Here is a 14,756-nt window from a genome sequence, read left to right as displayed (position 1 = left end):
ATATGTCACATTTGTTTAATCCATTCATCTACTGAAGGGCATTTAGGTTGGTTCCACAGTTTAGGTATTGTGAATTGTGCTGCTATAAACTGTTTCCCTGTAGTATGCTATTTTTAAGTCCTTACAAAGAGATTTTATATAGGGAGAAATTACAATTATTTGTGACTTATAAAAAAGTGAAAAAAATCCACTTTTATTCACATTTTATATAGTAGTAAAATTTAATACAGGTTTTCTTCCTACATCTATCTTTCTCTAGAAAAATAAAGTAACCATAGCTATCATCTTTCTGTTATCAATTTTAATATGTTTTTCTTGTTATTGATGAGTATGTTTAGCTTTGTAACCTAAGGAATGGCCCCAAACCACTTGGAAATTAATCATTTTAAAAATTAAAAGATTATATCCATTGAAAGTCTAATTACGAAAATTGGAAGGAAAAAAGGAAAGGAAGAAATACAAACAATTTCTAGCTTACTTGTTCAGAAATGAACACTAGAAAAGAATTCCTAATGAACTCTATGAAGTTGTTCTCCAATGAAAGGAAATATTCATCTTCCCCAGGAGATGAAACTTTTTTTGTAGTTATATTTTCAAAGACTAAAGAAACTTAATTGAGATGCCTAAAAGATAGTAAGTAGGACCTGTTGCTATGACTTCCACAAGCAGCATGCAGCTAATCAGCATCCATTGCAACCACTGAAAAGGAACTGGCTATTTCGGTCCTTAGCTTTACTTCTAAAGGATGCAATGATCAAAACTGAAATTTGACCTAGAAGCTGTCATGAGTCTAAAGATGCATGACAAAAGGTTTGGCAAATGTTAATAAGAATGGGAAAACAACAACCAACAAAGCAGTCAGATTTCTCAAACTTTCAGGATAGTGAAATACAGCAAAACCAGCCAAGAACCTAACAGGCAAAGATTATACCCAATCTAGCGTGATGGGCAGGCTCATTACTCTGATTTGTTGTCGATGTTAAAAGACTAGATGTTTTTCCATACTAAACAGCCAATAAATAAACAGTGAGCTACAGCCACTGGGACCAAGGAAGAAAGCCAGTGACAAAGAAAACAGGACTCAACTCGAGGAGAGCAAATAGCTACTTGTACCTCAATTCTGAAATCCTTGCAAGAATTGGAAGACCATATTAAAGTTCTACCAGTAGGGACATACTCCCTGTGTACATCTGCTTCACAAAAATCCTCTGCACATAGCACTATGTATTAAGAAAGCTTCAGTGAAAAATGAACAGGCATAATTGCAAATATCCAATTAGATTTTTTTTTCAATTACCTATTCAGAATGCTTTGTTTTAATTATGTTGTGTTTTATTTTAATTGTGCTATTTTGGATCAGTCCTTGACACAGAAGATAGGAGAGAACTGAATGAGTCTTTCAACCCCAAGATAATAGCCTTCTTCAAACATTCACCATCTGAATTTTAAAAGCCATCAAAAAGCAAGAAAGTGGGGGTGGGGGTGGGGGCAGGGTAGCAAAAAAAGAAATTGCAAGAGAGGGCTAGGATTATACAGACCTAAAGGTAAAAATGTGAATTTTTTTTAGTTGTATATGGACACAATATCTTTTTTTTTCTTTTCTGATTTATTTATTTTTTTATTTATTTCTTGCATACATGCTAATAGTGGAGTGCATTATTACATTCATAATTATCCATTCACAACAAAATTTTTCATAACTCTGTATATAGAGTATGTTCACACCAAATTATGCCATTATACATGAGCTCTCTTATTTTTTTTGCATCACAATTCTTAATACACCTTTATACCAAAATTTATCATATCTCTGTTTGTATATAAGGTATGTTGACACCAAATTCACATCTTCAAACATGTATTTGATCTTTATTTATTCATTTGTATGTGGTGCTGAGGATCGAACCCAGTGCCTCACACGTGCTAGGCAAGTGCTCTACCACTGAGCCATAATCCCAGCCCAAGAATGTGAAATTTAAGTTGCTAAGAGAAAGGGATCTTTCTTCTTTGCCCTTCCTCCCAATTAAATCATGCGAATATTTCAGAAAAAAATAAAATATTTTGAAATAACTGTTGATATCTTATTATTCATTATCATATTGAATTCTACTGCATTTTCTGATAAGTGAAGTTTATAATTTTTATTTTTAAGACTTTTTCTGTAATACTGGCAATTAAGCTTAGAGATACTCAACCTTTGAACTGCATCCCCAATCCTTCTTTTTTATCTTATTTTGAGTCAATTTCTTCCTAAGTTGCCAGGCAAGCCTCAAATTTTCAATTCTCTTGCCTTGTTTGTGCTTATTCTAGGTGACTCCTTCCTCTCTGCCATAGGGAATACCCTATCTACTAGTTTTGCATTTTCTTCTCATCATTTTTAGTATTTCCTTCTTTTCTGTTAACATCTCTAACCGAATCTGTTCAGATGGCTATCCCTCAATGTTGGAAATGAGCAACCATGTAATAGAATGATTTTCTTAATCCTATGTCAAGCCTTCCTCCATAGTATGCTACCATAAGCCATGTGTTTTGGAACAAAGAACTAGAGAGTGAAGAATTCTTGTGTAAGAATGAAGCAAGAATTAAAGACAGGCAGATATGTCAACAGGTGATCAGGTCAGATGGAGAAAATGGGAGATTGGAATGTTCATGTCTCCAGAGCCCTTTGATTACCAAGATTCCCTGCCTATACTACCTCTTCCAAAAGGATGTTAATGGAGCAGCTCCTGAGCAGACTGGGAGCTGCTAATTAAGGCCCCCTGGGCTGCCAATTCTCTTCCTGCCCAGCAGTCCACCTTGGCCCTTCCAGCCCACCTGCTCACCTTCTGGCCACCCCAGCATCTCTCAGTCATGTAAGCAGGATTGGGGGAAATGAACAAGATAAAGAAGAATGCAGGAGAACAAAGGAAACTTCAGATGTATAAAAGGGATGGGACTTCCTCATCTCACGGATTCCACCTTTGGATTCCCATCTTCCCCCTTGAGAAGTCTGTTTTACTACTCTTTATATAAAACTTTTTATTTTCTACTCTATGCTTGCCTTGGTGTTTCTCTGGTGTTATACTTCAGTATTTCAGGAAGCAGACTTTTCAAGGTAACTGCCGTATCAAGAATAGCTGGATTGTTGACTAAGGTCTAATTGAACAGAAAGAAAGTCATGATGATCAGAGTACACACACAGCAAATAGGACAAGTCTGTAAGTGCTCTGTGGGGAAACAAGGAGACTTAGAGTTGGAGTATCAGGGTGAGAGAACAGGAAGAGTAAGGTGCTGGGGTTAGCAGAACCCCTCCTTTGCATACCACCAGGTCACTGTTTGCAAGGTTTCTACAATTTCTATAATAGTGTGGCCCCAAAACCATTTCCAGAAGATGGAAAAATTAGTAGCCTTTGAATAAGAGCTAGAGGGAAGCTGATTCAGATGGGTTCTGAAGACCATGTTCATCCCACCTCCACAGCTTTTCCCCTGCTCTTCTTGGGCTACTCCCACACCCCTACTTCGAAAGTCACAAGCCCTCCAGCTTCTCTTCAAGAGTCTCATTCAGAAAAAAACTATGATTGTAACCTCCAATCCATTCCTGGCCAATGATTTTAGCAATTATTGTGTTTAATCTATGTTTCTTTATCTAATCTTACAGAATTCTCATATAGTTTTCTGTGGTTATTTTGTTGTTTTGTTTTTTTGTGGTGCTGGGGATTGAACTCAGGCCCTTGTGCATGGTAGGCAAGTACTCTACCAACTGAGGGATGCCCGCAGCCCCTCATATAGTTTTCTGTGTGCAAAGTTTTATATTTCCAAAAGAGCACAAAGTGCTATGGAATTAGAAATTATCCTTACTCTGTATCATTGTGCCATTTGGGGTAGAACCAGAGTGAGCATGTGGCTTGGAAATACCTGTCCAATCAAATCAACAGGCTGATATTTTCTGAGAGGAGTACTCTTCCACTATGGACTTGTTGGTGGCTCTACTACATACAAAAATTCTGCAACAACAGAGTTTTAAGATGATGAAATGAGATTTGTGAATTATTATTGGTATTCTTAAATTTTTACCTGTTTTGAGTTGAGTATCACTTTGCATCTTGGCTTATTGAAACCACAATATATTTTAAAGGGACGCCATTAAGGTAATTACTATGAGATGAATAAAATTAATTAAAGCTAATTTTTTCTAGTGATTTCTATATCATTTGTATATTAAAGATTCAAATTGTGCACTTGCATCAATAGCTGCTCTGACACTTTTCTCTCTAGGAATAGCATCTTGAGTTTGCTTTCTGATATCTAATTTTAAGAATAAAATTGTATTCTTTTTAATTTTTTAAAAGAATGAAATAATGAAAATAGCAGATATTCTTTGTCACCCTCTCATATGTCTAGTATGTAGACTTTTATTTTACCCTTTTTGTACTACTTAATAGAAAAATCAAAAAAGAATGCAGAAAGCTCCCTAAGTAGGCAGTGCTCATAATCTGTTCTTCAAATATTGACTAGATAGTTGACCTATCTTAATAGAAAATGCCTACTAAATATTATACAGTGTCCAGAATTTGTGAAAGCTCAGCACCATTTCAGCACTTTTCTTTTGAATATTTATGTTTTTCTTTACTAAAAGAAACAACAAACACAAAATACTATATCCAAAAGGTATAAGTTGGCAATGAGTTATGTTCTACCAGATATCAATCCCCTCTGTATCCCTTGATATTTATAATGAAAGCAATATATTTGTCTGGGATTTAGACTCCAGGATTTAACCAGGGAGGTAATTTTTACCATCAAAGAACAGAGAAAGTCCTTAAAAATACCATTTCTAGGACTTGTGAAATGATCCCTCTTGCATTATATTGGCTTCACAAGACACTGTCTTAGACTCACATATGAAAGTAAAAAAAAAAAAAAATGTAAAATAAGAACCTCTCTCCCACATACACAAACACAAGTATCAATAAACATTAACAGTTTAGGGTGCTAGCTACTGGCAAAAGAAATAGAAACTTACTTGTTAAAATATGTCAATTTATTCTCTCATATATGAAAAATAAATTGTTAGTACATGTTAATTGTTTATACAAAGTAATACACAATGAATTTAAAGTGAGCAACGTGTATGTGGACTAATGAAGCTTCAGATAATTCCAAGAAATATTGCATGCATGTTTTGTTTTTTTTTCATTTCAGTTGATTTTTTTAATCCTCTTTGATACAAGTTATTTTTAAAAATCTACGGATACCAAAAAAAAAAAAAAAATAGAAGAAGAAAAATGCCAAATCTTGTGGTTGAGCACTGGGAGTCTCCTCTGATTAAAAGTCAGGCTTGAAACCACAGAGCATTGCTAACAAGGAAAGATCTATATGGTGGTTTTGAGACACATGCTATGAAAGTATCTCCTCATCATCTGATAAGGATGTGGGGCTGAACGTACTTTTTTTTTTTTAATTTAGTCAGTCAGGTATTAGTTTACAAGCAATTAGAGCTGACTAAACTCATGCTGAACATTTAATCCAAGTCCTTCATCTACACCTGTGGAAAAAGGTAGCACTTATCAATAATACAAAGTTACTGAAATACAAATGATCGTCATCTGACTTCTGACCTAATGAAAGTTTAACCACAATATGTTTAATCTCTGTTGACCCATTTCATAGTTTGAACATAGATCATGTATTGATCTGTATATTCCTGCTATTCAAGGTATAACTACGCTCTATAAATAAAATAAAGAATAATAAAAAAAACAATACAGTTATCAAAATGGACATGATACCTCTCAACTGGGCAATTATAACACAATGTAAAGCAACCAAAAAACTATATGAATTTTAGTAGGCTTATATCAATTTTTAAAATTCCTTAAAGAAAAATAAGTTTTCCTCTTCTCTGTTCTTTCTATTGTACTGAACTCTATAGGTCACATAGATCAAAACCCTTTCCTTCTTTGACTCTCTTGAAATTGCACTAAGTTTCTCAGATCCACATCTCAGTTGAATCTTCCAAGTCCTTCTTGTCTTAATGTTTCTTATTTCATAAAGGCCTCTGGTCTAGTGTCAAATCCTTCTCACAGTAGTATCCCTAACCTGTTCTGGACAGATACACTCACTCCACAGTCTTGCCTTCTTTTGTGTCTCCTGCCATTACTAAAGCTAAATGCATATTCTGTAAAAACACTCAAATCTTATGTTTCTGAAACTTTCTACGTTAGCATGACACTCGACCTTAGAAAAAATAGCATAACGGTATAGGTATTTGATGATTTCTTTGCTGTCTAGAAGTTACTGCCTTCGGAGTCTAGATGTGACCTCAAATAATGAAGAATAAAATACATATTAACAAATAACTACAACACAGAGGATAGCTGCCAGAACAGATGCCCAGGCAAGACATTGAGAGCATGCAGAAAAGGCAGAATTGCACTAGATGCAGTGGTTACTAAACTCCAGGTGTTTGTGCTCTGTATTCTTGGCTTGACCATATTCTAACAATGTGTAAAAATTTAATTATCTCTTGAGCATTTATCACATTCAAATCATTTTCCCAGTGTCCCTTCTGCTGGGAGTTGCCGCGGCTCCAAAGACTAACTTCCCCATCCCCCAAGAAGAGCCTTCCAATGGTGACCCCTTCTGGCTCACATGATCCTTACCCAGAAATCAGACTAGCCCTGCTGGCTCACATGATCCTTACCCACCAATCAGACTAGCCCTTCTGGCTCACATGATCCTTACCCACCAATCACACTAGCCCTGCTGACTCATATGATCCTTACCCACCAATCAGACTAGCCCTGCTAACTCACATGATCCTTACCCACCAATCAGAAAGCACCCATGCCAACTGTCAAACCCTTCAACCATTAAACTGTCATAACTGCCCAACCACCCCCGGCTCAATATGCAGAGCTGTTCTTCAATAAATGGGCATTTTCTCCGACGACGAGCCTTGATAGTTCTTTCACTTTCCTTTTTCTACTAGCACCCCTCTACAATAAGTATTGAAGAGGAAGGAGAGGGGATGGAGAATGGAGAGAGCTAGTCAGATCTTGGAAGGATGGTTTCAGTTTTGAACATATTGATATTGAAGAACTAGAGGGACAACTAGGTGAAGACAGTTGACAGCTAAGCACAGAAAAACAGATCTAGAATTTACATAAACATAAATAATACTCAAAACCCTGAAGATAGAAGTTGTTAGTCATTTTCAGGAAAGACATTTCAGTATACTCTGGAGAGCATCACCCCATAAAGCTGATGGGTGACTTAGTAAGGACAAAGTGTCAGCAACTATAGAGACTTAGGAAGTTTATAGTGAAATGAAATAGAAATGTAAATGGAGCTTTTGATTATATTTTTGAGTCATAACCAAATAATGAATTTAAAACAATATATTACAGATACAAGTAAAGGAATAACATTTAGCTTGTGAGGGAGACAAGCATTCTGGAGTTCCAATCTCAAAGCACACCCCAGACTTCCTGCCTGGAAATCAGTGGGACTGTACACTAACTAACATTATAGGGCCAGCTCTGCAGCCGCAGCCTTCTGAATCTGGAGCTTCAGAGTCAGGATCCAAGAATCAGTGTTTAATATATTCTGTAAGTTTTTTCAAGTACACAGTAAAATTACAGGTTCTAGGAAAAGAAGTTTTACAGAAATAGCAAAAGTATTTATTTAACTATTATATAGTTTAGGTATAGATCTCTTATAGTGAATGAATATCTTAACAAACTATAGATGAATTTCTCTTAACTACGTGTCATATTTCCTCCTGAATTCTCATATGTTATTCCAGTCATAGTGTTTATGTAACTAGTTTTCATTTCTTGTTGGGATGCTGGGTTTGGGGCTTGTTATATTATGGACAGTGGGTAATGAGTATATGGCTTCCCATCATCTATCCTCATTTTCTTACCTCTTTTCAAACAGTTGAAAATAGAATGACCTCAAGTCAAATGAGTTGAAACACAGTTAAGAATCTAATTTTTTTTAAGGCCTGTAAGTTTCTAGGTTGAAACTAATTCTGTCCTTAAATTTAAACCCAACTCACCTAATTATTTTTTATTTTGTTTTTCAATTGTCTCAGAAAGGACCTATATTTTTTCCTAATCAAATTGATGCTTTTAATTGCCAATTAAAAATTACATGAAAAGTTTTATGAAGTTGAATCTTAACATAATTAACTATATCTTTTCCAAAAATAAGTATATTTAAGTCTCTAATGACTCCATACCCACTCAAATAATGTATTATGTAAAAGTAGCCCATTCTTACAAAATAAAGCCAGCTCCTAAGCAGATCATTATAAAGCATTTATTTATTGTAACAAAAAATAGTTAATATAGATTTTTCATAATTCATCTATATTCCAATTTATGACACAAACTCAATTATAAATAAAATGAACAATAATTTATAATAGTCTTAAAACTTCAGATTTAAATGAAAATAGAAAGATTAACTGCTTTTATTTGAAACTATATTGAGCAGATTTTATCCCAGTATTCTACCAACACATTTCCTTCCACCCAGGCATGAATTTCCACGCTGAAATGTTTTGCTGTGAGATTTTAGTGTGACATATTTCCTCATATTTGTAATTAAAGGTTCAGTCATTGATCATATGCATATGCAAAATTTCAGAGAAATTACACAGAGATTTTAGTTGTAATGTGAAGCACACTTATGGGACATAACTTTTAGGAATGAGATCAATTAGTTGATTAATTAGTTAATTGCTTCTTTCCTCATGTAAGCATGCTACTCTTGATATCAAGAGGACAGGCCTAATCTCCCTACCCTTGAATCTTACTGCTTTTTGATGACTTTTGTGGCTAATGGCATGCAGCAAAAGTCATGTTCTGATGTTTCCCTGATGCTAAATCCTAAGAATTCTTGTAGCTTCTGTTTAGGTTTCGTGGGATACTCATTCTTGAAGTGCTTGTTCTTGGAACCCTGCCATCATTTCACGAAGGAAATAAAAAAAAAAAAAAAAAAAAAAGAGTAGGCCCAGATAAACTCCCAACACAAGCAGAGCAGCATCAACTACTAGCTGTATGTGCAAGCAATCTTTTTTTTGGTCCTGGGGATTGAATCCAGAGGGATTTTACCACTGAATCACATCCCCCAGTCCTCCCACCCCTCTTTTTTTATTTTGAGACAGAGTCTTACTAAGTTGCTTAGGGCCTTGCTAAATTGCTGATGCTGACCTTAAACTTGGCAATCCTCCTGTCTCAACCTCCTGAGTTGCTGGGATTATAGGCCTGTGTCACTGCCCCTGGTTTGTGTGAGCTATCTTAAAAGACCAGTTCCATCAAGTCTTCAGATGGCTGAATCCCCAGCCAACATCAGATGGTAACAGCATGAGACTTCAAATGAAAATTGTTCAGCAGAGAGTCAGCCCACAAGAACCATGAGAGAGAATAATGAATCATTATAATCCACTTGTTTGGGGGATGTTATTATGCAGCAATAGATGCCTACATTAGTTTATCTTTCTCTCATTCAGAATATAATCAGATCATTATAATCATCTCAGAAAAGTAACATACTAGAGATCAAATGATCCTTTAAGTATTACCTAGTAGTCTAGAGTCATAAAAATATGTTCAATTTTCTTAATGAAAGTACTTCAACCTTATCTTTTGTCCATGTTTTTCTTCTAATTATTATTGAATTAAGATCTGATCTACAAATTTTTTTTTAAAAAAAGAGAGAAAACAAGATTTCAGAGGTTTGAGGGTCCACCCCGAAACACATGGGATTGTCCTCTGCCTCTCCTATTTCAAACCTAACCACTTTGTACTTTATTCATGACTGCTTTTAAAGTGTCATATTTTTCCTGAAATAAAAGCATAAATTCAGGATAATACTGTATCTCATTATTTTTTACCTAAATTCGTAAACAATTTTATAGATCCACAACCAATCCACTTTTACTTAAGTTGAACAACCATTTCCATCTTGTTTTTTTCTTATCAAAATATATGGACTCTTGAATCTAATGTCAATCATATAAGATGTCACATTTCATCGTTCTAATTTGGGGGCAATTAGAACATATTAAGTAGCTTGTATTCTTCTTCTTTCTCCAAACTAGTTGAGAAAGGGTTTATCCTTTCTCAACTAGTATTTCCTATGCTCCCACCTTCAAACAGATAATTCAATAAGTGGCTTTAGCTCTCACTAAAGGTTGGTAATCTTCAAATCATATTTTTACTTTCTTATTCTTTTTCCTTTATTAAATTTAAATCTTTATTATGTGTTTCCAATCTACCAAAGATTTCACCTCTTCCCTTCCCAAATCCTTCTCATCTCCAAATCAAATTCAATATTACTCCCTTCATGAAACTTTCTATAATAATACCTGTTAAACTAAACAATATTCAATATCATTTGATAAACAAAACAAAGATTAACGCGTCAGAGTAAATATTTATGACACAAATGTGGTCAAGTAGGGCAGTGAGTATCATGGTTAGGAACTAAATTAAATATATTCCTTGACTCTATCTTTCTACTGGAGCCTAAAATTCCACAATTAAGCAACTTGATGGTTAAAGTCAGTCTTACAGCTGACCTGTAAACACTCTTTGCAAATGGTGAGCTCTGCCTTTTTAATATGAAATACTTTGCTGTATCCTTTCAGGGAAGCAGAATTTGGGAGCAAAGGAAAACCTTCCTGCATACCCACACAAGCCAAGGGCATCACTGAGGAAAGAAAAGAGAACAAAAAGAAAAAGTAAGAGATGCCAAAAATCTCAATATGCCTACTATACAAATAAGTTCTGTTGAGAATTGGCCTTGTGCATTACAAATATGACTATAAATTATTCAGAATGTTTGATTAACCAATTACTCTCACTCTTCCACAATGCTACAGGAGGAATTTCTTCTTCTTACACAAACAAGAAACATATTCACCCCATAGCACCATCTTTCTTTCTGTAAATGATAAATTTCAGTCAGCATAACAGGAAAAAGATGGATCCAGCATTCTCCTTCAGTTATTCCCCCTTTTTCAAGCAATCCTGACTCCAATTTTGAACCCCTACTATCCCTACCCTACTACCACTAAATAAACGAGGTATGAAGTAATGAAGTTCTGCTTTACACAGCAAATTTAAAGAAGAGTAATATGAATTGAATGACCAAATGTTTCTCTAGTTTCTGGAGGTGTTTCCCTCCTTCTTTCTCTCATTCACCCCTCATCTGCTAGTTGGCTCTTCCTGATTTATTTTGCACTGCTTTTCTGAGTCTCTGCCCCTTGAGTCCTGACTTCAGGCTTCCACTATTCATAGTTACCTGTTCTTTCCTTTGCTTTCCTGACCTCTGACTTACTAAACATCCTCCACACTCCCTTTCTCCCACTAGGTACCTGAAATCTACATGAGTTTGGGTCACCTCAAGGACAAAAGGAAAAACATAATCCATTCCTGGCAGAAGAAAGAATAAACAAATTTGGGGTATCTGTGAGATTACAGATAGTTTCTAAGAGTTATAGGCCAAGCTCCAGATTATTGTAACAACTCAGTTGTTAACTCCGCCCCCTTTCCAGGATACTTATCTGTAATTTGGCATGGGCAATTTATCCGTAGAAATTGAAGCAAAATTCAGGACTAATTGCTCTTATTATAGTCTGAAAAAGCAACTTAAAGAAATCATTAACTATAAAATTGTGAGCAGTTTATCCTCAAGCTCAAGTTTATAAGGGTAAATTATGTCATTCTTTGTAGATACTTTATTATGTTGGATCCAAACAGCATCTTAATGCATTTAGTAATCAATTAATAGATTACATTGAGTTAATTATTTTGGCTTTCCATTTGTAAGAATCCCCCTTCCTGTGTTATTCTAACAAGAGTTTATATGCTGCATTTTTTTTTAAAGCCTAAAGTACAGTTCTGTCCCACTTGAGAGAATGTTTCTCTCTTACACCCTGAAAATATTGTTTTCTTTTTGGAAAACATCTTTTAAAAAATCTATTTTGTAGATCATTCCCAACAGTGTTTTATTCAAAGGTCCTAAAAATGGTTCTTTCTAAGGCTCTTCCAGGGTCAAGCAAGAAGAGACTATGAATGTCTTGATCAGAGCTAACATTCATAGGCAAAAATGTCCTCAGCCTTCTCTTTTTTCCTTTCTTCCAAGTTGGCCAGTGTCTATAAACTCCACCGATTAGTAGTCAAAGCATCCCCTAACCCTCGAGCCTGTGGGAATTTAGGAATTTCAACAGGAGCACACCAGTCCCAAAGGCCTCCTTTACTCTTGAAGAAATCCCTCACAACAAAGGACAAGGGGGTTGCGGGGGAGGAGTGGGTAAAGGACTTGGACCGGAAGAAGTGAGTATTCTGGCGTTTGAATAGTAAACCCCAATCACTGGTGGATAGCTAATAAGTAACCGTGGAAATGCAGTATTGCCCGGGTACAGATACGCTGAACAAACCACACCAAGTCTTCAGGGAGTGGGTGATTTCTTCCCTCTGGCCTCTCTCTCTTGCTCTTCCCTGAACTTTTTCCACCACCTCCTCCTGCAGGGTTTGGATCGACCGACACCCAGTTCTCCGCCCCTCCAGCCCACCCCTCCAACATTCCTGGGACTTTTCCAAGCTGCGCTGCTGAACTCCCAGGAGGAGGACTCCTAGAAACGCGAGTGAATCTAAACGGCTTGGAGCTGTACCTTCCAGTGACCTAAGCCAGTCTGGACGTCCTTTAACCATAATGGTTATTTATCCAGGTCTAGCCCAGGGTGAAACAGCCTTAAGACTCCAAGCGTTTTATGCAAATGAGCATTCACTTGACTCGAGGGCTGCAACTTGTCCCCAATCTCATCTCCCCTTGCCCCAGCGCCTCCCTCTACTCAACCTGTGCGAGCTGGAAGTTTTATGAAGTTTCCATCTCTTGTGCCCGTCTCCACTTGCTCCCCAAACCCCACAACAAGTAAGAACGACGATCTTCCTGGAATCCATCCACTACTTCTAATCCTTTCTTTATTCCTCAGACACCGTCCAGAGCACTGAGCACCGTACACCGAACGCCCCCGGGCTGCAGGATTATTGCTCTCTCCCATTTTAAATGGCCCAGCACCTGCCCCAGCCTCTACCGCCACCTTATCCCCTCCTCGCCTGCGGGAAAAGTCCAGAGGCAGGCTCCCCGCTGTGGGTGGGGGTTGGGGGGGGGCTCGGGTGTTCTGTGCAATCTGAGGACTACAAACATTCACTTTCTATAGCACTCGTCCCCACGCCCAGCCTTTAGGCTACTTATCCGCACCAACTCGCACACTCACCCATGGCCAAAGGTCCTCCTTCTTCTGAGGTCCCCAGAGGAGTGCGAGTGACCAGATTCTCCGGAGGGCCAAGTTTTCCAAGCGCCTCTCCGGCTTCTAACGCCCCAGCGAGTGACAGCCTCGCCCCTCCCAGCGGAGACAGCTCACGCGCTGCCTAGAAACTCTGTGCGCATGCAGACCCCTCCCTCTTTCCACCTGCCTGCCCTGGTTGAAACCTATTTCCCTTCAGAGCACCCCTCCCTAGAGGTCTCTACCCTGCCCCCTTTCACTTTCAGATTAGCCTCAGGCAAATGTCTCCCTCTTCTACACATTAAGTACGCATTCCACAACACATCTCAGAACCCCACGAATGACCCCTTATCCAAAATAATGATCCCTAAAGTAGGGTCTCAGAAAAGATTGTTCCGAAAGAAAAGATGGTTTGATAGGATGCTTTTATATTCCCTAAATTTTTCTCTTGTCTTCAGTACAAACAATTCTTCTTAATAATAATGTTAATAAAGATAAATATAAGAGAAAAATCTCCCTTTACTTTATACTTTATCATCTCTTCTTTCTCGTAAAGTTTGTTTCTGTTATCTCACAAGGCTGTGAAGTCCTAAAACACACACACACACACACACACACACACACACACACACACACCCCATAATATGCAGATATCAACTGGAAAATAAAGCGACTCAATCGGAAAGTGGGTGGATGCTGTTGAATGAGCATTGGGGCTTATCAATTGCAAGGATGGATGGTGATTCTGTATCTGCCCCTGGTATGCTGGCACTCAGTTTCCTAATGTGTAAAATGAAGGATATGGAAAAAGTCATCTCTAAGGTCCCTCCAACAACAACAAAAAAAACTTATATAATTCTATGGGTTTTTGACCTAGTTCTTTTAGGATTCCTCCTGGAAAAGTTATTTCAGTAAGTCAGTCCCCAAAGTGTCTTAAGATTTTTTTTTTCTTGCAAAACACACCCTAAAGTATACAGATCTATACCATGCTATACCATGAGCAACCGGAAGAACAAAATAAAGTGGAAATGATTCCTAATTTGAGGGATATTGCTGTCTAAGAAGAGTTGATAGGAAAAATAAAAATATCTTTAGTAGAATCTATGGATAAATGCAGATAATATTCATTAAAACGGCACAGAAACATTTGCACAATTATTTATCATGTAATGAAAGAAGTACACTCCCTGCAGGGATGTTGTAAATGCATTTCAGTTAAATGGAAACAGGAAGTCTTTCTTTTGGGAGGGGAAAGGAAGTAGTCCATAAAAGTTAAAAGTGTTCAACATATCATTCAGAAATGCATCACCATTCTAGAAATTAATAAACGTGAACTGTAACTGTAGCAAAGTATATCACTTATATGTTGGGTCAATAATGATGTTAGTAATTTTGGAGATTAATTTATAAAATCAAATTTAGAATTGCCTCCAACAATTTACTGCCTATTTATTAAGTGCCTATTCCAAGTTAA

At 36.9% G+C, this 14,756-nt stretch overlaps 1 protein-coding gene across 3 annotated transcripts in view; it reads right to left on the bottom strand.

The window, feature by feature from the left end:
• The window catches only part of GPM6A (glycoprotein M6A), a 325,059-nt gene extending 311,581 nt beyond the window's left edge, over window positions 1-13,478 (bottom strand). For 2 of the 3 annotated variants that reach the window (XM_081269582.1, XM_081269583.1), the window contains exon 1: window positions 13,274-13,478. Coding sequence is in view for 1 of the 3 variants with exons in the window: in XM_081269584.1 (XP_081125710.1) it covers window positions 13,274-13,277 (4 nt within the window). In the remaining 2 variants the exon portion in view is untranslated. The remainder of the gene's footprint in view (window positions 1-13,273) is intronic. The other variant, XM_081269584.1, reaches the window with a different exon arrangement.
• Window positions 13,479-14,756: the final 1,278 nt, after the last annotated feature.

The sequence above is a fragment of the Spermophilus citellus genome, assembly GCF_964194105.1.
Source record: "Spermophilus citellus genome assembly, chromosome: 16".
NCBI lineage: Eukaryota > Metazoa > Chordata > Mammalia > Rodentia > Sciuridae > Spermophilus > Spermophilus citellus.
Note: the sequence above shows the minus strand (reverse complement) of the source record. Positions and strands in the feature narration are given on the sequence as shown.